Here is a 21,612-nt window from a genome sequence, read left to right as displayed (position 1 = left end):
CGATCAGGATAGCATCAGAGAGTCGTTTGGCGGGTTTGATGATGAGGACGAGCCAGTCCCTGGTGCAATGCCAGGCGATCTGGGCCCAATCCTTCCTGAAAGTGGCATCATCTAGGAAGATTCTAGGAGCGTTGGTGACTATGAGACCTTTTGGAGCAGTGTTGGTGCGTAAATACTGTGCTAGAATTACGCCATGTAAGATGGTCCGTATTTTGTTCCTTTTCTTCTCAGTTAGTGCATCCCAATCAGTGGACTGTGCAATGGTTGCGGGGATATTGAAGTCTGCCGCAAGAGACGGGTCGGATAAGATTTCACTGATGTCATCTTCAGTGTACGTTAGACCGGTGTTTTCTGCCATGTTGTTGTGCTGTTTAGAAAAGTTAAACTCTCACAGCTGTGCGCTGCCTAAATATCACTAAATCAAAGGAGAGAGGGAGGACTAGGTAAGCTAGTCTGAATCCCCGCTTTTATATATCAAAAATCAAGAAAGACTAGCTAGGTTTATACAGGTAAGACTCAATGGAGTACGTACGTCAAGGGAAAACCAGTAGGTTTTATTAGAAAGCCCTCACCCACCAACCTAGTTGGTGGCATGCTTCATCATCGGGCCCACCACAGTGGCACCTAACGTGCCCCGGGTGTGCTTCGACGCCAGATTACTGCGGAGCTGGTATAATTACTGAGTGTGCAATGTGGTGAGTATGAAGGTGAAGATTAAAAAGCCATACAAAAATCCCAGCACCCGAGGGTAAAAACTATTTTAATAAAACTGGGTATCTGTTGGCACGTTAAAAAGGCAAACGGACACGGTGGAGTATGGATTATGACCTCCAGTGTCCTGTGTGGTCTACATGTTTCAGCCTGGCCTTTCTTAATTTGAAACAGGCTTTCCTCAGGACCAAGTGAGTATGTGTGGGGTTATAAAAATAATTTACAGTGAGTGTTTTTGGATTTTATGTGTAGCACGCACTAAGGTGCTATATGGGTGAGAAGGGGATTCCCTCTCGCTTTGCTACATATACATGAAGTATGTACCCTTAGCTGCCAAGAATGGAGGGGAAGTTCGGGATGCAAACACGTACGTTTCTGTGCATACGCTCTTCCCCAACTGTGCTTTGGGATCCCTGCCAATACCTTGCAGACATAGGTGACCTCGGTGGGGTATTACCCAAACTGGGGAGGATTTCTTCGATTTCTGGCTCTCACTTAAGGAAATCCCATATTTGGTGATGTTCCACCTACTGTACGGGGCAAACTCATCTTTGGGAATCGTTCGATATGTGTCGATATCCCTGCTCATATTCCTTACTCCTGCCACTAGTGCCTTGTTGCTGGAACTGCTCCCTGTGGGACGCGGGGGATATGGTTCTATGGCAAACAGGAACATTGTCTGAAAAGCCCACAGAGAACCATAGTAACTGAATGGCAGGACGAAGTAAGGGATACCCTTATCGGTCGTGTGTGGCATAAGTCCACATATCCAACAGTTCGATGTTTTCATTATAGACTGGTGCTGGTGTAGGAGCTGGATGAATGAGTTATTCACAAATTCTAGTCTTCTGGCGGACTCGTGTTCAGGCAGAGGGTGAAAGGAGTGTGTGGGAATAGTAGGAGGAGGTGTGGGCTGAGTGTTATTTACAAGGGTAACTTGGAACGTGGATAGAGTAAAGCTAATCAAGAACATCGTCATGCTGCACAACAGTAGAATACATACTATCAAGAATCTCTTTCTGGCCATCACGGTGCATATTTGCTTTTTAAAGTTCGTGGGTCTAGCAGGTCTCTCTACGCTCGGAAACTCCATCCTCTAGTTGCTGCCCGCGGTGGGAGTTTGATTCTGCCAAGAAGTGCGCTCTGTCCAGTCCGGGGTAATTCCCTCAGACCGACCAGAACCGTTGACCTAGGCGTCCCCAGCTGCACTCCTCAGACTTCAACCGCGGCCCTAGCAGCAGAACCGGATGGCGGTTCGAAAATCAAAAATGAGCAAGTTCCCTGGGCGAGAGAGCTGTAAAATCAAAAATAGTTCTTAGGGGAAAGAGAGTCACATAAATTCACTTTTATTAGTCCCTTTTTCTCGACCTCAGATTATATCGTTGTTTCCCAGGTACGGTGTGGTCTTTAAACAATGTTTCAGGTTCTGTAGTGTCCAACTGCATTGACGGTGGCACAAATCCTTGCAAAATACGATCACTCTCCTTTTCTGTACCAGTTCCTTTCAGTCGTGCATCGCTGAAGAGTGTAAAGCGAGGTACAGTTTCAGTCTCAGAGTCAGCGATTCCGTCCTGGACCCACCGGTCATATGGAAGAGGAAGAGGGACCCGTTTACAATGGGTCCCGTGTATCCAGTTCTTCTTTCCTTCCACCCGAACGGCTGATCTTGTGGAAAGAAGGACGAGGTATGGCCCGGTCCACCTGGGCTGCTCATTGTTCGTGCGCTGAAAGTTCCGCACCAAAACCCAGGTGCCGGGTTCAATGGAGTGACCTGGATCGTCAGAGGCTGGCGGAGAGGAACTGTGAACCTGTTGGTATAAAACACGCAATTTAGTTGTCAGTTCGTGCAAGTAGTCAAGCAGTACAGGATGCTCTATCTCACTGAGCTTTTTGGGCCTCGGTACCCCCCATATATTTGCTGGGCGCCCGAACACGATTTCGTGGGGCTAAGTCCCAGTCTAGAATGGACAATCATTCTGGTAGATAGGAGTGCTAAAGGCAAGGCGTCAGGCCACTTAAGACCTGTGCTGGCTTGGATCTTGGCTAGTTTGAGCTTTAGGGTGCCGTTATAGCACTCTACTAGACCTGCTGATTGGGGGTGGTTTGCAGCGTGAAATTTCTGGTGGATGCCTAGACATTCGCACACTCTCTTCATCACCCGTCCCACGAATTCACTTCCATTATCACTCCAGACCAGTCTAGGCATCCCAAACCTAGGGAAGAATTCCTTGACAAGGGCTTTGGCAGTTGACAAGGCAGTGTTGTCCTTGAGGGGGGTACGCTTCCACCCACCTGGAGAAAGCGCAAACAATAACAAGCACGTATTTCAGATTGTTGCACCTCTCCATGTGGATGAAGTTGAGCTGCAATACCTCGAACGGGTACGTTGGAGGCGCAAAATGACCAGCTGGAGTTGGGGTTCCCCTATCGGGATTGTACTTCAAACACACCATACAGTTCCTGACCAAATTCTCCGCGCATTTCGGGATACCACTATTCTGCCATACTGGGGCCAACAGTTTACAGATTCCTTTTACACTGATGTGCGCCATTCCATGGGCCATTGTCACCACTGCGAGTACATATGCGTCGGGTAACAGCCATCGTTGGTGCTCTGACAATTCGACCCAACAACCATTCGCATCCAATCTTTCCTTTGCTTTCTCTCCATTCATTCACCTCTTCTTCGGTGGCATCAGCTTGTATGGACTTCACACTTTCAATAGTGTCCTCACACATACCCACATCAGGGATCCATCTAACAGGACCTACAACATACATCCGACTCATTGTGTTCCTTGCAGTCTCTTTCGCAACCTCATCGGCAAATGCATTCCCACGACCAACATCATCTTGAATCTTTCTATGTGCACTGCACTTTACAATCGCAACTTGTAGCGGCAAGGTCAGTGACTCGAGGAGCTCGTTAACTAGCTGACCATGTTGGATTTTTGCACCATGTGACGTCAGGAACCCACGTTCACGCCACAATCGTCCAAAACTATGGGCTACGCCAAAGGCGTATTGGCTATCAGTATACACATTCACTCGCTTTCCTTTTGCCAACACACATGCTCTTGTAAGTGCTATTAACTCTGCTGCTTGCGCGGAATTCTGGGGGATGCGTGCGGTCTCTACAATAGTGTGCAATGTTGTTACAGCATATGCTGCAGTCGTATCACCATTTGGCAACTTGAAGCATGAACCATCAACCCATAAAGTATCATTACATTCAGAAAGGGGAGTGTCCTGCAAGTCTACTCTCCCTTTTGTCTCTTCTTCTGTCCTAAAGCAGCAATCGTGTTTTTCAACCTCATCTGTCTCTGCCGGAATAGGTAATAACGTGGCGGGGTTAAGTGTATCACACCTCTTTATGTGTATGTGGCTCGCTAATAGTGTCAGCTCATAGCTGGACAGTCGAGCACTAGTTAAATGCTGCGTCTTCGTTCTGTTCAGTAAAATGTCTACTGCATGTGGGACCATAACGATCAGAGTATTATTCATGACTAACCCAGCAGACTGTCGAATACAGACAGCTGATGCAGCAGTGGCCCTCAAGCAACTTGGTAATGCCTTAGCTACAGGATCTAGAGTCGCTGAGAAATACGCGCATGGGCGCTGTTTGTCTCCAAAGTATTGTGTCAGTACTGATAATGCGCAACCTTCCTTCTCATGGACGTATAATGTAAAAGGCTTACTGTAGTCGGGGTTGCCCAACACAGGAGCCGAACACAATGCTTCGCGCAACTCATGGAAACTTGTCTGACAATCTTCAGACCAAGGCATAGGATTGGGTGTGTCTTTGCAGAGTAGTGCCAGCAAAGGTTTGGCCAATAGGGAGAAATTCGGTATCCATTGTCTACAGTACGATGTACTGCCCAAGAAAGCCCGAACATCTCTCTGTGTCCTTGGGGCACTCAATCTTGCGATTGCCTGTATTCTTTCTGGGGTCAGTCTCCTTCCCTCCTTCGATAAGATGTTACCTAGGTAGGTCACTTCTTGTCGGCAAAATTGTAATTTTGAAAGAGAGACTTTATGCTTCATGTCACATAAATGACGCAACAACGACAGTGTGGCTTGCTTGCAAATTTCTTCAGTATCTGCAGCGATCAGTAGATCGTCTACATACTGAATCAGAGTCGCACCATCAGATAGAACAATCGTATCAAGTTGTGTTTTCAGAGCCTGACTGAATATGGATGGACTTTCACAATAGCCCTGAGGAGCGCGTTTGAAGCTGAAGCTTCGTCCTCCTAAATTGAAGCCAAAAATGTCTCTGCTCTCCTCGGCGATCGGGATGCTGAAGAAGGTGTTCTTCAGGTCAATCACCGAAAACCAAGTGGCTGAAGCTGGAACCATTGTCAATAAGGCAGTAATGTCGGGGACGACTGGAAACTGCGGTACAACGATCTTATTTACTTCTCTAAGATCAATCACGAACCTGTATACAGGAGGCTGTGAAGGATCAGTACGCTTTAAGAAAGGCAAAATAGGACTGTTACAAATGTTGCCTGTTGTTTCCTCAATGGCATCTTTCTCAATAAAATCGTAAATGATCGCTAACAACGCCTTTTCACATTCGCTAGAGATCTTGTATTGGGGAATACGTGGCAACCTAACATTGGCTTTCAACGTTATGACATACGGTGCTATCTCCAAACGACCTACATCATTAGAACCAGTAGCCCAAAGTATATCCGGGAGAGATGACAATTCAGTCGGAATATCTTCCTTTGACAAATACATTGGGGAAATCACTTTCTTACCAAGGGTAAGTTGTACTCCCGAAGGAGAACAGTACAAAGTCGCATATAATATTTTTAACAAATCCAAACCTAACAAATTTTCGCCACAACCTGTTGTAAGGATGAGGGGTGCTTCTAATTCGCATGGGCCAACAGAAAGGGGCATAGGACTAGAAATCGGGTTTCTAACAGGGGCGCCAGAGAAACCTACTGAAATATTCATTTCGCCAGACAAAGGTGCGCCAGGAAGTTTTGAGTGCATAATAGAACTTTTCGTAGCACCAGTATCCAGCAGAAATGGCTCTGACACTCCTGATGTAATCACCTCAACATAAGGTCCATTCTGATCTACTGGAACTGAAACAACTCCCTCTCTTTTCCATGGCTGTCCTAGCAATTATTACCCTCATTCTCGTTTTCTGCGTAATAGTCATCAGCATAGTACTGAGCTGATCTAGAAGACGCATTATTTTGTTGATCAAAGCTATTCATGGAATTCTGAGGCGGGAAGGAAGTGTTATTCTGGGGGAAATTTCCACGGCCCCTACCCCTAGGAGCCTGTTGAACACCTCTACCTCGTGCACCGGAAGCTCCAGAAACACCATTCAGACGTCGTGCCAGAGCTGGGCAATTATTCTTGAAATGACCCTCTTCTTTGCAATAGGCACACTGATTCGGGCCGTATGGTAAACGCTGATGGAAAAACTTGTTTGCTTACGCGTTTCTCGAATACTGCTGTGGTTGTTGATAATTGGGCTGACTAGCAGTACGAGGCGGATAGGCTTGCTGGAGAAGAACCTTAGTTTTTAAATCTTTAGTCTTTTTGTCTGCCTTATCTAGCTTGTCCTTGCGCCTATTTTCGTAGTACTGGGCTGTGGCTAAAATCTGTGCTGACGTGGAAACAGCCCAAGCACTCTCTGAATCTTTCAATTTATTACACAGTTCGGGAAGCAAATTATGTACGAACTTGTCTACGAACAACCTTTGGCCACCCTTGGTAGCCATATCCTGACCACTATGATCGACGAAAGTCTCTTCAAATCTCGTGAAAAAGTCAGACACATTCTCATCTTTCTTCTGCTTGCACGCAGATAACTTGTCCCAATTGACACGCAATTCAGGCATTAAGGTCTTCATGTACGTGATAATTCTACCAGGAAGTTCAGCTATTAAAGGCTCAGGTTTGGAACCACCAACTTGTCTAGTATCCGTAGCAGTAATATTAGCCCATGTGTCACCTAGCTCTTGATCATGATCTGTATGGCGGATCCTACTCCATAAAGGCTGTGGAACGACGTTCCCAAACAGCATGTCTACATCTGCTAAATTCATTATACATGAGCTGGCAGTCTGTGATAACTCCTTATAATACCCTGCGGGATTTTTACGTGGATCGGGTAATGTCTGCTTGAGTGCTAACACTTCAGATCTTTTCCAGGGGACATGTACCCATACATGCTGGAAATGCGGCAAAATTGCCGGATTCGCATTCGCATCACCTTCCCTCCAAACTGGAGGAACTTCTCTCATAGGGTATTGTCGCGCCCTTTTCCTACCTGACACGTCATCTTCATACAATGATCTTGAGACATTTCCCTTACTCCTATAGGATAATAACAGATCTATTGCTTTTTCGACATCGGCACCTACAATCATGCCTTCGTAGAACTTAAAACGCATACGGAATAATTCCTTCATCTTGCGTTTGGGATCATTTGTCTCCAAATCTTCGCAAAGGTATACACACATCTCTTCGAATACGTATCTCTGAGTGGGTGCATCCCATTGTCGGAATACTTCCATAACAGACTGAACATCGTATCTAACAGTGTCAGTAACCCATTTGCGTGCTAACTCATTCAACACTTCTCTTTCCTCATAATCAGGCAGTTGACTACGCAACTGTCTACGTCCTGTTTTAGGGGTCGTTTTAGGCGACCCAAAGAAAGGTGAGAACAGACCAGTGACAGTACTTGCCACTCTCTGTCGAACAGAAGGAGAAGCTTGCGGAGAGGCAGATGCGCCAGAAAAGACAGACTGATGTAAAGAGGAGGTCGATGCAATAGCAGAGGAAGTCGAAGCAGTAGCAGAAGTAGTATCAGGGTAAACAGTTGGAGCAGTAGGCAAAGTTGCAGAAGAAGTAGATGGAGTATGTAGTAAAGGCGGCGGCCCTTGAGAAGGCTGCGCCGGAGAAGTAGGAACCAGCTGAAGAGGAGCTGGTGCTTGTGCAAGAGCTGCATTTCGTGCGCCAGGTCGCGGTATAACAATACGCTTCGGGGGTCCAACAATACTCGATGTATATGGGGGTGGTGAATTCAACAAATGGGACATTAATGGATCTCTGTCAGATGCTCCCTTCGAATCTTGTCCTCCATGGGGCAACATTGGGTAGCATTTATCTACTGCTAGTTTCTTGCTTCTGAGCATTTGTTCACTTTCCTGTTCTTCCTCATTATCCCTGTATGCGATGGCGGCTTGCACCATCGACATACCTCTTTTATTCTTCTTAGCTAATTTTATTTCTTTCTGTTTGGCTTCTTTGCGCCATAAGCGAAAAGAGTCAAACATCGCCGGCCGGGCTTTCTTCTTAAACAATTTGACCTCGAGGTTGTCTAAAATTTCTGAGTCAAAGCTACCATATTGGGGCCATTTTAAAACACCATCCTTGCTGGTGTATTTTATCCATACTTCATTATACGTGGTAGGGCCTACTCCGTGCTTGATATATAATTCATATGTTGGAGTTCCAATCGGAGGAACCGGACACGAATCCTCTAATCGGGAGTCCTTACTACAACCAAGACAAAACAAGTTTCCAAGTCTGCTAAGACCAGGCATCTTGGCTCACTAGTCTAGCTTCAAACTTCAAGGGATTATCTAATAAAGATTTGTTCGTGAATACACGAATCCCACGGTTTTTGGAGCTTGCAAGTTCCAAACAAGGTGTACCTCAAAAGATACCAAAGACTAAGAACCAAACTAAGGACTAGGAGACGCTCCACTTATACTTAACTGAAATATTGAAGATCGGTGACGTCACTAGAAGACTCGTCTATCGTTTCGCTCTACCAAGGATCACTGGGTCCAAAACAGGGCGATAGTCAGGGCAGCAGTCCTTCGTAGCCGTCGGGACGCAGGGAACCTCGCAGCAAAGACCTTCGGAACCACGTCGACATACAGGGGTCGCTGAAGTGGCTGGCCGTCCTCTGGAATTTTCACACGAAGCTCCTCACGAACATCTGGCTTGGACCGTCACCGCTTGATACCGCCCCGAGTTGGGCGCCAACTGAGGTACCGGGCTTTTAGGAACCCGGTGGTGCCAGGGGATAACACCCGAAGACCTCTGAGTTCTCCCTGTTCCGGACCACAGAAACCAAGAGTCTTCTAGGTGAAGTCAGAGATCGAGTTTTATTGGCTGCAACCAAGTAACATGTGTCCTAGAAGTACGACAGCCCGGGCCGTAAGTTCTCAGGAGACTGTTCGTTTTTACAGAACCAGCCTTCTCCTTTTATACAAAATATTGCACTTCAGGCAAGAATTCTTGAGTTTACGATATGGTCATAGACATATTTACACAATAAAGCAAAGAGCGAAGTCATGACGGCCAACCCATATTTTAGATGTCCAGTTTGTGATAGATGGCCCAGCCCAGCCCAGCCCGGAATTACAATCAGATATCGATGAAACCCCAATAAAACAGGGCACCTCCTTGTCATAAAACTGCGTATAAACAAGGAACATGGACAGGTGTATGTGTGTAGAAAACATGGTCTGTATGTGGTGAATGGTTTATGGCATGTTGTGCTTTGATGATATCTTACTCGGCCACTGGGCGAGGAGCTGCCCAAACAGGTTTGGCTGGAGGCGGTAGTCAGTTCGGCCAGGTCATGGGGAAGTCAGCTAAGGTGGACGTGTCCTTTCAGATCAAGCTCGACCTTAATCAATTGACTTATATGAGGGCAAGTCATAAGATGGATGCTGTTCACAAAATGGAGTCCGAGGGTTCAGAACGGAAACCACGATTTGAGGGTGTTGGCATCGCTCAATCACGACGCAAATGTACAGGGATAATGTCCTAATCATTATCGGTCTGTCGATACCAAATTCGTCATGGTACGACGATATTTTGTGACACTAGTGTTGGACCTCGGTACCATATCACAGCAAGGTCCGGAATTTCAGAACCACACAATGGTGAGGTAAGATCACATGTTTTGTTTTGGCATTTTATTGGTTTGTTTGAGCAAAAGGCTTTCTGTTTTCAGAAGTTCGAACCAATGCTCATAGGTTAATGGTGGACCATTGGAGCTCTATATCTACTGTGTGGTTGTTGAACTAGACAGCCAACAGTGCTATGCTAGTGTTGAAAATACTTTGAAAGCCTGGCACTCTAAGACATTAAGGCTAAGACGAGTTAGCACCAGCCCACGGGTACTGGGATGGTGTCCGAATCAGCATAAAAGAAACGTAAGAAGAGTTTGAAACCTTGGAGAATTCCTGTTCTACCGAGCCAGGCACTACTCGATTAAAAAAGAACAAAGGAAGGTAACTCCTCTGGTTTTTAGGTCGAGCAGACGTACTCTCAATGCGTGAGCATTGAGAGAGTCTGCTTCAGACCTAATGTTGCCCGTTATTGGGAATGTGGACACCAATCTGACACGAGCGTTGCCTTCGCAGTTTTCACTGCGGGAGCGCGCGTCTGACCCGCGCATGCGCAGAGTAACTCACAGCCCTTGCTCACACAGACGCAGGCAGGCAGCCCCCACCCCTCTGCATGCACGCACGCACACACAGGCGAGCGCATGCACACGCAGGCACACACATACAGGCACACAGACACTCGCTCACACACACACACCCCCCTCCCCCACAGTCACACGCACGCACACACACAAAGCCTGCCCGGCCGCACGCGCGCGCACATGCTTCCCCGCACTCGCGCGCGCACATGCTTCCCCCCCCCCCAACCCAACCCACTCACCGGCTTCCTTCGTGCGGCGGCTCTCCTCAGCTGCAGGGCCCGGCAGCAGGACTCTTCTTCCCTCCTTCGGCACCGGGGCGCAGGGTAGGCTCCTGCCTGCTCCGGTGCTCCAAACACGGCTCCGTCCAATCGCGGCTCTTCCGTGGGAGGCGGGGTAGGCTCCCGCCCTCCTACTTCCTGTTTCCTGTTGTCGCGCCGGCCTGCCTGACTTCCTGGTCGCAGGCCGGCAGAGTGACGGCGGTGATTTGCGGTATTTATTTATTTAGTTATTTATGCATTTTTATATAGCGCGGACTTTACCCGAAGGCGGTATTTATTTATTTATGTATTTATGCATTTTATATTCTATTATCTTCGTGTTATTTGGGAAGATTATGCAATCTGCTAGGCGTCTGCCCCTTCCTCTCTGCTCACGCACGCTAACGTGTTTTTTTTTTTTCATGCACAGTGTTTACACGCAGTATTTTTTTTTCTCTTGATGTAAATTGTTCACCGTGGTTTGGTGGGAAGTAAACTACTGCAGTTCAGGGAAACAACTGGAGCGCTTTCCAAATACAGCAGTTAAGAAATACAAAGTTAACTTGTCTAATTTGCAAGAATATGAGTAATCGTGATAGTAACCAACCAAGCTTTTTATCGAGAGCCCTGTTTCTAATCTCGCTCTGTGACGTGGGACTGCCTGATAAAACGCAGCTAACGCGAGGGAAGTGGTCTGGGATTGTGGTAACGTCAATAGAGTTTTATACAGAGGTTGTCTTTTTAGCTTAAAACAGCCACTTTGCGGCACTAGGGAATTGTTCCATAGCAGGCACTATCTTGGAAGACGTTGGAAGGTCGGTTGGGAGGAACTGTTCTGGGGGTCTTTGGCGGAAGAAGTCTGTAGTGCTGCTTTCCCTAGGCTTCTATGTGCCTGCCGCTTCTTGAAGATGCAGGTGGCGCTTTCAGTAAGTCCTTTGTGTGAGATAAAAGCCTCACCAAAGAGCCTCAACCTCAGCTTTCTTTCAGAGGCTGCCTGAAGTGGTTTATTTTGCAAGTGTTGCCTCAAAGGTGTGAACCCAGCCCACCATGAATCTCCCGCTCTTCCTTCCGGTTTAATCTATTTCTGGGCCATTAGTAGACATTTCAAAATACTTGAGTAAAAATTGTGAGCAACCAAAATACATGAGGTAGTCAAAAGTGCACAAGAGGAAAAATTGTGAGCAACCACAATACATGAGGTAGTAAAGGAAGTCTTACTCACAAATAGCGCGAGGACGTGAATTACTTTTGGAGGTGTCTCTGGAGGAGGAGAACTTTGAGGTCCCTTTTGAAGGCCTGGGAGGAGGCAGTGGTCCGGAGCTTTTTTTTGTCCTCTCGCGGTTTGTAAATACAAAACATATTGCATTACAAATGCTATAGGTATCACATTTGCGAAAGTTATAACTATTGGCATTGTAAATGACGAAGCTATTAATTTAGCTATATAAAAAAAAAGAAACATAAATAAAAACTTTGCCATTTACAATACCAATAGCTCAAACTTTCCTAATGCGAGACCTATTGCATTGCAAATGCTTGTTTATGTTTGGGATCTAATTGGGGTATTAGGCATAGCGAGGGCGTGTAGTCCCAGCTGAATTCAGACGAGAGTGTCAGCAAGGTCAACTACAGTTCATTTTTAAGTCATTTAAAGCTGACATTTTGATCACGACGACACATTTGAATAATCATCTTAACCTCTCTGACCTTATACTGTGTGTTCTCCAAAACTGATTTAGGGCAGTGGCCACGGCTGGACTGTCTACAGGGCATTTTGGTGGACTGGCAGGGTGGGGGCAGTTTTGCTGCTGGGGACTTGCCAGTGCTGGCCATGTTGTACTTGCAGTACTTCAAAATAAACAATGCAAAAACAAATGGTTTTAAAGCGTGCTTAAAGGATATTTTAAAATCATTTGTTTTTGCATTGTTCATTTAGAATTGCTGTACTTGGCAAAAAAACTGGCCCTAGTCTCAGTAAAACCGGCCTCCACCCTGCCAACCCATAGAAACGCCTGGTCCTGGTAGGTTAGTCAGGCCCTGGCAGTGGCATCACAGTTGTCAGGTGGCTATGAAACACAGTATGTGCTCACGATTTCTGTGCTTATAGAAAATGTTCCTAATGCTTCAAAGTCAAAACCTTGAGCAGCACTGGGAACAGAAGGTGTGGTATGGGAACTGACCTGGTCACTGTTTCTTTGTGAAGGAAAAGTGCTCTGCCATAGGTTGGGAAGGTGGTGTTATAGCCTGCAGTATGCAATACCTCCAGGGTGCAAGTAACCTAGATTCTTAAGAAGATACTGGTAAATACAGTAGTGCCTACAACATTGTCAAATGATTTTGGTTTGTATATGGCTATCTTGAGACCGGCATCCGCCACTCAGGGTTTGAAGCCCATATCTGCATAGGAAGGTTATATCCATGAGGAGGTAACTCACATTTGGCACACAATGCGTAATTATGAGACACGTTTCCTGCTACTTACAAAGTAAAATTAAGAATCTATTTGATAGCAATTAGCAGAAACCAACACCATACAGATTTTGTGTGGACCTATGGGATTTATCCATTTCTCACCATTGCGTGCTCTCTGGGGGTGCTAAGTTAAGTCAGTGTTGTGCTTTACAACTTCAGATCAGCACCCTCAATTGTTAATGAAATGCTGACAGTGGCATTTTTTGCATACCAGAAAAGTTTACTCTGGCATTTTTATCTTGCATTCTACTGGCACCCCATGCAACACTGAGACTTGGGGTGCTTCTGGATTGTCGCTTTGTGATAAAGGGTGGTTCAAAAACATGAAGGTGAAGGGAGAACTGTTTGCAAGAGGCGGAATGTTTGCCAGTTTTCTGTGTAGTGCACATTAGATGACAATCAGTTAAAGGATCAGAACTTTGCTGTCAAAGATTAAAGACTGGTTTCTCCCTGACTGGGTCAAAGCACATCAGAAAGATTCAATATTATCAGGCTTTTCTGAGAACAGGAACAACAGTTCCTCATCAGTTTGTTTGAATGCTTGATTATCAAATTGACTCTGACAGTTTGTCGTGTGCAAGAACAGACTGCTGAAAAAATAATCCCTGTGAGTTAATGTACTAGAGATTTATTGTTTTTATTTTCCTTGTTTAACAATTGTACATCTTTTTTCAGCTCCCTACACCTGCCTCACCTGATCGATCCATATCCACTCGCTTCCTGGATGAAGAAGAGCTGCGATCACAGCAACTCTTGGAGCGGCTAGACTTGCACATCGAGGAGCTGAAGAAGGAGAGCCAGAAGACTCTGACTCAGTTTGCGCACACTGAGTGAATACTGTGCTCAGTCATAGAAGGATTTGGCAGGGATGAGGAAGAGTACCTCAGGATAAAGTTTTACAGACATCATCACCTCTCTAACTTACTTTGACTCTCATTATATCAGTCTAAGAGCTCACAATGCTGCCAAAATAATAAGATCTCAAGGTCCCTGAAGACAGCTCCTCAATTTCATAAGCCTTCTCCTAGGACAATTTACAGTCCAATTAGTCTCTTGAAAATCCATGAGCTATTCGGCTTCTGTGAACCAGGCTTGAATATGTTCTCTTGTATCCTGCAATTGTGGCCACAAGTACCACTTGTGCCTTTGATGATGTGTGAAGTTTCAACTCAACTGCTACCAAGAACATAACTTTGGTAAATAAAACATAGTTTCTGATCCATTTCGTCCTTCACTACTCCTGTTGGAGGTGGCAGACCTAGGTGCGACACACTGGCTTGGAAGTGAACTAAGGAGCTCCAAATTCGTTTCTGATCCTTTAAAGAACCATTTAACAGGTAGCTGTTGTGCCATTTTCAGCGAACGGGCAACAATGGTCTACATGCTTTTGCAGTAACGTTACACATGGCACGAATGTTAACCTTCACAGCCCAGCCTAGAGGACAAACACTCCGGAGAGATCTGCTTCATGTGCCGAGCATGAGTAGAATGGTTGAAGAGAATACTGGACAGTATTTGGTGGTTCTGGGAAGGAGGCTGATACCAAAGATGTGGCACCAGATCAGGATATAGGAACTGGCATGAACACTGAAAACAATTCAGCTCAGACTGTCCTCCATGTAGTTTCCCAAGAGTCCCTAAATTGCTTATTGATGTTACTTTCTTTCTGTAACATGAATGGAGTGTGCGCTCTGTTTAATATATTTGAAATTGATATATTTATTTGTTTATGTAGTATTTATACTTGATGTTTTTTAATAAAGTAATTTTATGTTTTAGCATTCCTCTACAGCTACATTAAGTCATCATATTTTTGTTACTTTAATAAACTGTCACTTGTGATACTTATGCATTTTGCTCTACATTATCTTCTCCTCATGTTGTTATCAGGCAAACATATCCCTTGAATTTGCCATATACTGATGTGTGGTGAGACTAGAAATATGTTTTCTTTAAATCTTTAAAAGTGCCGAAGCAGCCTTAGCCAGAGTCATGTCCCTGCAGACAGAATTAGTCCTCAAAGTTTTCTCGTGGGGTCTGTTCAAACCTACTGCCTTGCAAAAGGATAATGACGTTTCATGTGTACCATGTACATTTCTCACATTCCTCTATAACCCCTAAACGTATGAAAGTTGACCTTGCCAGATTAACTTCACCCGTTGTTTATTTACATAAAGCACATTTAACAATAGGTCTGCATCAAAACCCACAATTACAACAGTTAAACAGTGTTTCACATGATATCAACATAATTACTTATAGAACATTCGCCTTACCAATAGAGTTAAGAGAAGGTATGGCAATAAACCGAATCACTATACAGTAAGAACGTCATTATAGTCGTAGACACAGTGGCGTCAGTCTAAAACACACCAAGGAAAAGAGGTTACCAACAGTATATGCAATCAATATTTCTCTGTATGGGTTCTTCATTAATATTTAAAAACATTGGCCAACTCCTTCTACATGCAGGCTTTCAAAACTATTTTACAATGAAAACAAATCTCAAGTTAAGTTTAAAAAAATGCTTATACATAATGGTGCTATATACATTCTACTTCTGATTTTTGTTTTTTAGAGAATTGTTGTTGTTCACTTATAAATTGATTTTGGCCTTCTCCAGAGGACAATTTAGCATCAGCAAATATTTATACAAACATATTAAAAGCAAATATTGGGAAAAAAATAGGAAATATTACTAGTTTACAGACCTGGATTACAAATACAGATCTAAACCAGTTTTGTAAAAGAAGAGAAACATTTAAAAGCATGATAACAAATCAAACAATCTAGTCGGGATATAATACAAAAAAGAAACTCTTCTAGAGTTGTATTTTAATGCTGTTAAAAATAGAAATGTTCTCCAAATTCAGTCAGAGAGGGATACACACATAAAACAGGAGTTGTTTCTTGGACAGCAGAGCGGCCAAAATTGCTCATGCGGTCTTTGAGGAAGACATATCTGAATGAATGAATGTTCTAATTTTCTAATCTTGTGTACTTGCAATGTAGGGCAGGGGTTTTCCGAGGTGTTCTGATGTTACAAAAATGTGATTGGATTTTTTTCCATGTGGACTAGAGACTTTCATGTCTTCTACAGAGAGAGAATCCTTTTTGTCAACAAAAGATATGAGGAAAAGGGGTCAATTTTTTTCCGGCGCCTAATCTGACACTCCATAAAGCACCACAAATTGCGCAAGGACTTGAGCATCGATGCTGGAAGTGACCCCACCAATGCTGGAGGACTAGTCTCCCGGAGGCAAATTTGAAGTGACCTCCACTGAAGTCCCACAACCCCCCCCCCCCCTCCAACCCCATCCCAATCACCTAGATGTTTTTGGATTCAGAGACTTTTTTTCTAAATGATAGACTGCTTGACCGGAATGATGACATTGACAATAGTTCTCAGGTCTTTGATCACAGATACCTCTTTTTGGACTTACTAAAAGCCAGTGGTCTTGACACTTTACCTAAAACTGGTCTCCATTCTCCTACTTCTAGTCCCTCAACTGAAGAGTCTGCTTTCTTCCCTATGGTCAATCAAAGAGCAGCAGCAGTCCTAGACCTACAACTGCCTATGACAGAGATCAAAACAAATGTATTAACAGAGGTTCTGCTGCCAGAGTAGACCTCACAGAACCCCCACCACTTAATGACGCCCTAATGCACACACTACTGTGCACCTGGGTAAAACCAAGATATTGCTCACCAGCAAACAAGCAGCTACCCAGAAGGCTCCTGTCCTCCAGGAGTGCCAACTTTTCTCCTGTAACACTTGACACTGGAGAGTCTGGTAGTCCAGGTTTCCATCAATAGGCTGAATCCTAATGTGTTTCCGACCACACTGCCAGACAAAGGCAACTTTTTTCATACATGTTATCCTCAGGCAGCCTCGCCTTCACGTCCATTAACCGCAGCTGCCTCTTGAGAAAATATTTGTATGCGTAATGGGACATTTTGGCTAACGTCTTCCTAGCAGTCTCAGCAGATGTTTGGATCAACTTGCAACAAGTAATTCATGATGGCCAGGAAACAAAAAAATGTCATCCGCTTGTGCCTGGTCACCACCGACTGCCTGGGTAGGCAGTTGGTATCAGCTTGGTGCTTCAGCAGCACGTTTAGATAGACTCATTGTTTCTCAAGCCATGTCTAACAATCTGTAAAGGACATGCCATTCGATACCATCTCTCTCTTCTGAGAAGTGTCTCTTCTGAGATAAGAAAGACTCAGCTCTGGAGCTCTTCAAGGAGTGCTAAGCAACAGCAAGCTGTCTGGGACTCGCACCACTTAGGAAGCAGTACCCCCCAATAATGTCACCCCTTTCATGAAGAGGATTCTTGCAAAGGCCATGTCAAACTTTGCTCTAGCAGCAGCGGACCTCCAAGGCCTTTTGAGACAGAGATTGGGGATCAAGCCACAAGCGTCAGGCCCCCAGGGACAACAAACTACCCATACCCTGCCTACCCCTTGTATCTATTACAAACCACTTGAAGTTACCCTCTGCAGTGCACAGTCCCCTGTAGATGTTCAGATCACCTATTATATCCATGGGAGGCAGAGCCTCACCAAAGACAAATGGGCACTCTCGATCGTTTGGAATGGATACGTCCTCCCTTTCCTCTCCACCCCTCCAAACATTTCTCGCACAGGATTACGACTTACAGAGAACCACTTGTCTGTTCTGCGAGGAAAAGTTAAATCTGTCTTGGGCCAGAGAACCATTGAGAGAGTGCCAGTATGAGAAGTCAGGACTGGTTGTTACTCCTGTAACTTCCTGGTGCTGTAGAAGAATGGGATTCGCTCTCCTATCCTCGATTGCTGCTCTCTGAAGTTTTCCTTACGAAGGACAAGTTAAAAATGCTTACCCTAGCCTAAGCTATGGCTGCCCTGGAATGCGGAGAATGTTTGTTGGTTATGGATCTGCAGAACCCTTACTGTCACATCCCCGGCCTGCAATCCCACATGAACTGCCAGAGGTTTCAGGTTGACCACAAACATTTTTAGTTCTTAGTGCTCCTCTTTGGCCTTACCAGTGCACCTCGAATGTTCCCAAAAGTCATGGTGGAGGTTGGAAAAAACAGTTTTCCCATATCTAAATGAATGTTTACTGAAAGTGGTCTTGCCTCAGAAAATCGTGGACTACCTCCACACAACTGACAACGTTTCCATCTATGTACTGAAGTAACACTGACTCCTTCGCAGAGGCTCACCTTCATTGGAGCCATTCTGGACACCTTGCTCTTCCGAACCTTCCCCCTTCAAAAAAAGTAGATCAGGGCTGTGAACATGATGTTTCAAACTTTAACCTGGGTCACCTGGTGTCACAAGCAGGATCTGCAGTAGCATCTGACGTTTTAGTGGGCTCAGCATCATGGGAACCCTTTCAGATTAAATCCTGGTATCAGAGGAGACTGTAGAAGATTGCAATGTTGGCTAGAGGGCCACAATTGGACTGGTGGCTGTCACCTCTCCCTACCCTTGCAAAGCTAACGGTCTTGACGGATGCATCGTGGTTGGGCTAGGGAGGTCATTAGGAAGAAGTGGAGATCAGAGAACACTGGTCTCCGTGGGACACCTGCCTCCACATCAACATGTTGGAGTTGTAGGTGATATGCTTGGCACCCATAGACTTCCTCCTGCCTATATAGGATTGGACCCAAGCACTGCTGTACGTCTTTCTGCTCTCCTATTCAAAGTTTTGAAGAAGATCAGCAATGAAGGGGCTCAAGTCATCCTAATGGCACTGGACTCCGTGAGGAGAGCATGGGACCCAGAGCTTATGGGCTTCACCACCTGTCCTTCGATCCAACTTACTTTACCCGAGGACCTCCTGTTACAGCAGCAGGGCATGGTCGGGTCCTGCACCCAAGCCTACACATCTTACACCTCCTTGATTGGAGATTAAGTGGCAACAGTTGACAGCTTTTGATCTTTCTCCTTAAGTAGTGAGTGTCATCTTAGCAGTCAGGAGTTTCTCCCCTAAAACAATCTATGTGATACGCTGGGAGAGGTTTGGTGACTGGTGTTCATCTTGAAATCTCCAACCTGAACAGGCACAAGTATTTGACATCATGAGGCTTTTTTTTATCCTTAGCCTGGCAAGGCCCCAGTCAAACATTGTTTGAGCTCTTTTAGCCTTTTTATGTTTACCTGCTCAGCCATCTTTAGTCAAATCACCTAAAAGGGCTTAGCCATACATTCCCGCCAAAACCTTTGGAGCTATTGGACAGCTGTCCTCTCTGGTTGCTCACACTAAAGACAGCATTCCTCATAGGGATAGTGTCAGTTTGTCACATCACTGAACTCCAAGCACCATTGGTCCCTCAACCACATTCCATTTTCTTTCTTCCCAGATGAGATCATGCTCAGGAATAAGACGACATGCCTTCTGAAAGTTGTTGAGGCCTTCCAAATAGAGACAGTCCCATTACTCTTATAGTTTTCCTCATCCACTTAAAGAGGAAGAGAGACTCCATTTCCTAGACCCAAAGAGAGCTCTTTGTGGAGTTCTGTGGGATGAAGAAGGGAAAAGCTGTGCAGAAGATGATCAGCTCCATATGGATTGCCATGTGCATCAACATCTGCAATAGATTGGCTAAGAAAGAGCCTCTGAAAAGCCTACTTGCTTATTCTACCATAGCAAACTGCTACCACTGCACTGCCACGCGGTTTGCCAATCTTGGACATCCAGCAGACTGCTTCATGAGCGTCAGTTCACACGCTGACAAAGCACTCCTGCTGCATAGCCAGGTCCGGCTAGAAGGGCACTTTACCTGTTGTGTCCTGCAGAATGTTCTGACCTGAGCCCTTACACGGGCCCTCCACCTGGAAGAGGTATTGCTTTGGTGTCTGTTCACAAGGTGAGGAATCTGGGGGCAGAAGTATCCATCAGAAGAACAAGTTACTTTTGGTAATGCTCTGTCTGGTGGGTACTTTAACCACAGATTCTTAACAGACCTACCCTCCTCCCTGTTCTTCGAAATAGACTCTCCTAGTCCTTATTAATAAGACTCCATGTTGGAGATCTGCACACTGTCACAATCTGATGATGGGGACAGATATCAGAAAGAAGCTGACATCAGCGTATGGATGCGGTGGCGATTAAGGGGCCCCCAACATCACTTCCCAATGTTAAACTGCACAGCTCCACTTACTGACGCACAAGAGAATTTCTGAGAAAATTCTCTGGATCCAGTTTGGCTCCTGGGGTATTCATAGGTGAGAAATCTGCAGTTAAATGGAGTGTCCACCAGAAAGGTATTCATAGGTGAGGAATCTGCAGTCAGATGAGAGTGTCCGCCAGAAAGACCGTCACTGCAGATAAGTAACTTGTTGCCTAGGGTCTACTAAGGAGCAACAAAGTGGTAGCCCGATAAGGGCACTGATTAATCACAGCCAGAATAGATGCTCTGTATGGTCAACTCAGGATTTATTGAGAGATGCATGTAAACAGGTAATTGCTCTGATTGGACTACACAGTTGCGACAGAGGAGAAGTCTACAGCACAACAGTTCATCTATACTACTATTATAAAGAGAGAACTTGCACCTTTTGGCAAGGTAAACTCGGGAACCACAGCGCCAATCCACACACCAATTCATTTTTGTAATCCTCAGGGTGTGTAGATGGACATAGGCTCCATAAAATAAAATTAAAACGTAAATTAAAAAATTTAAATTAAAAAACAAAGTAGTCCCTTGCAACTAGCGCCGGCCGCGACGTCTGCGTGAGGGGAGGAGCGGCCGGCGTTCACCAGAACCAGGAAGAGCAGCGCGACGTCTGAGTGAGGGGAGGAGCGGCGAGAAGCAGAACCAGGAAGAGCCGGAGGACAACAGCGCCGGTATGAGAGAACCGGAGGAGCCGGCGGGAAGCGGAGGAGCAGTGAGAGGTACGTTGCGGCTGCACCGCCGTGTTGCTGAAGTCTGGGCGGGAGGCGGGAGTGAGTCGGCGGGTGCACCGCCGTGTTGTTGAAGTTCGGGCGGGGGGCGGGAGGGAGTCGGCGGGTGCACCGCCGTGTTGCTTAAGTCCAGGGCGGGAGGTGGGGGGCGGGAGGCGGGAGGGAGTTCTGCCCTGGGATAATGCAGCCCGCAGCCCCCTTCTGCCCCAGGCAGCGCTGGGGCGGGCTGCTAGTTAGTTATAAAGGTGAAAGTATTCAAAAGCATCACTACGTTTATTTGCACGGGAAATATAGCTCTGTAACTGAGCAGCCACAGAGATTTGTCTGAGAGACTTATAAATTACCCCTTCTCTATTACATAATCATGATAAGTTTATTTCGGATTTTGAATACATCCCTCTCTGAATTGGTCAACGATACTTTTATGATATTGGCTTACTGTGGAGTCACAAATTATTCTAATCACTTCAGTAGATTTGTATGATGTGTCTGTTAGTGTGAGTCAGGGCTGAAAGAGGAATTTAGACATAGTTGCCATTTTTCCATTTTTCATGTGTTTCTTTTTTAGTTTTATAAAGTGGTTAACATCCTGTTCGATTTACTCCAGAGTGCTTAAAGTGTGATGAAAACTCTACTTTAAGCAAAGAGGGGGCGGTTAATGTGATCAGCTGAAGTGGACACCTCGTCTGCTGAAGTTAATTTGTAAGTAACTTGAACATTTTGATTTTCATGTTTCCTGAAGAAAGTTGGCTTGATTTCACAAATTCTATGTTAGGAACGCCAAGACC

General features: G+C 45.4%; 1 protein-coding gene across 1 annotated transcript in view; it reads left to right on the top strand.

Annotated features, from left to right (window-relative positions):
- CEP63 (centrosomal protein 63) overlaps positions 1-14,776 on the top strand; it is a 361,269-nt gene extending 346,493 nt beyond the window's left edge. The window contains exon 14 of the mRNA XM_086943933.1: positions 13,603-14,776. Coding sequence (XP_086800059.1) covers positions 13,603-13,761 — 159 coding nt within the window. The 3' untranslated portion in view covers positions 13,762-14,776. The remainder of the gene's footprint in view (positions 1-13,602) is intronic.
- Positions 14,777-21,612: the final 6,836 nt, after the last annotated feature.

Source organism: Lissotriton vulgaris, chromosome 11, assembly GCF_964263255.1.
Source record: "Lissotriton vulgaris chromosome 11, aLisVul1.2, whole genome shotgun sequence".
NCBI lineage: Eukaryota > Metazoa > Chordata > Amphibia > Caudata > Salamandridae > Lissotriton > Lissotriton vulgaris.
The sequence above is the reverse complement of the archived record's forward strand: the minus strand, read 5'-3'. Positions and strand labels throughout refer to the sequence as shown.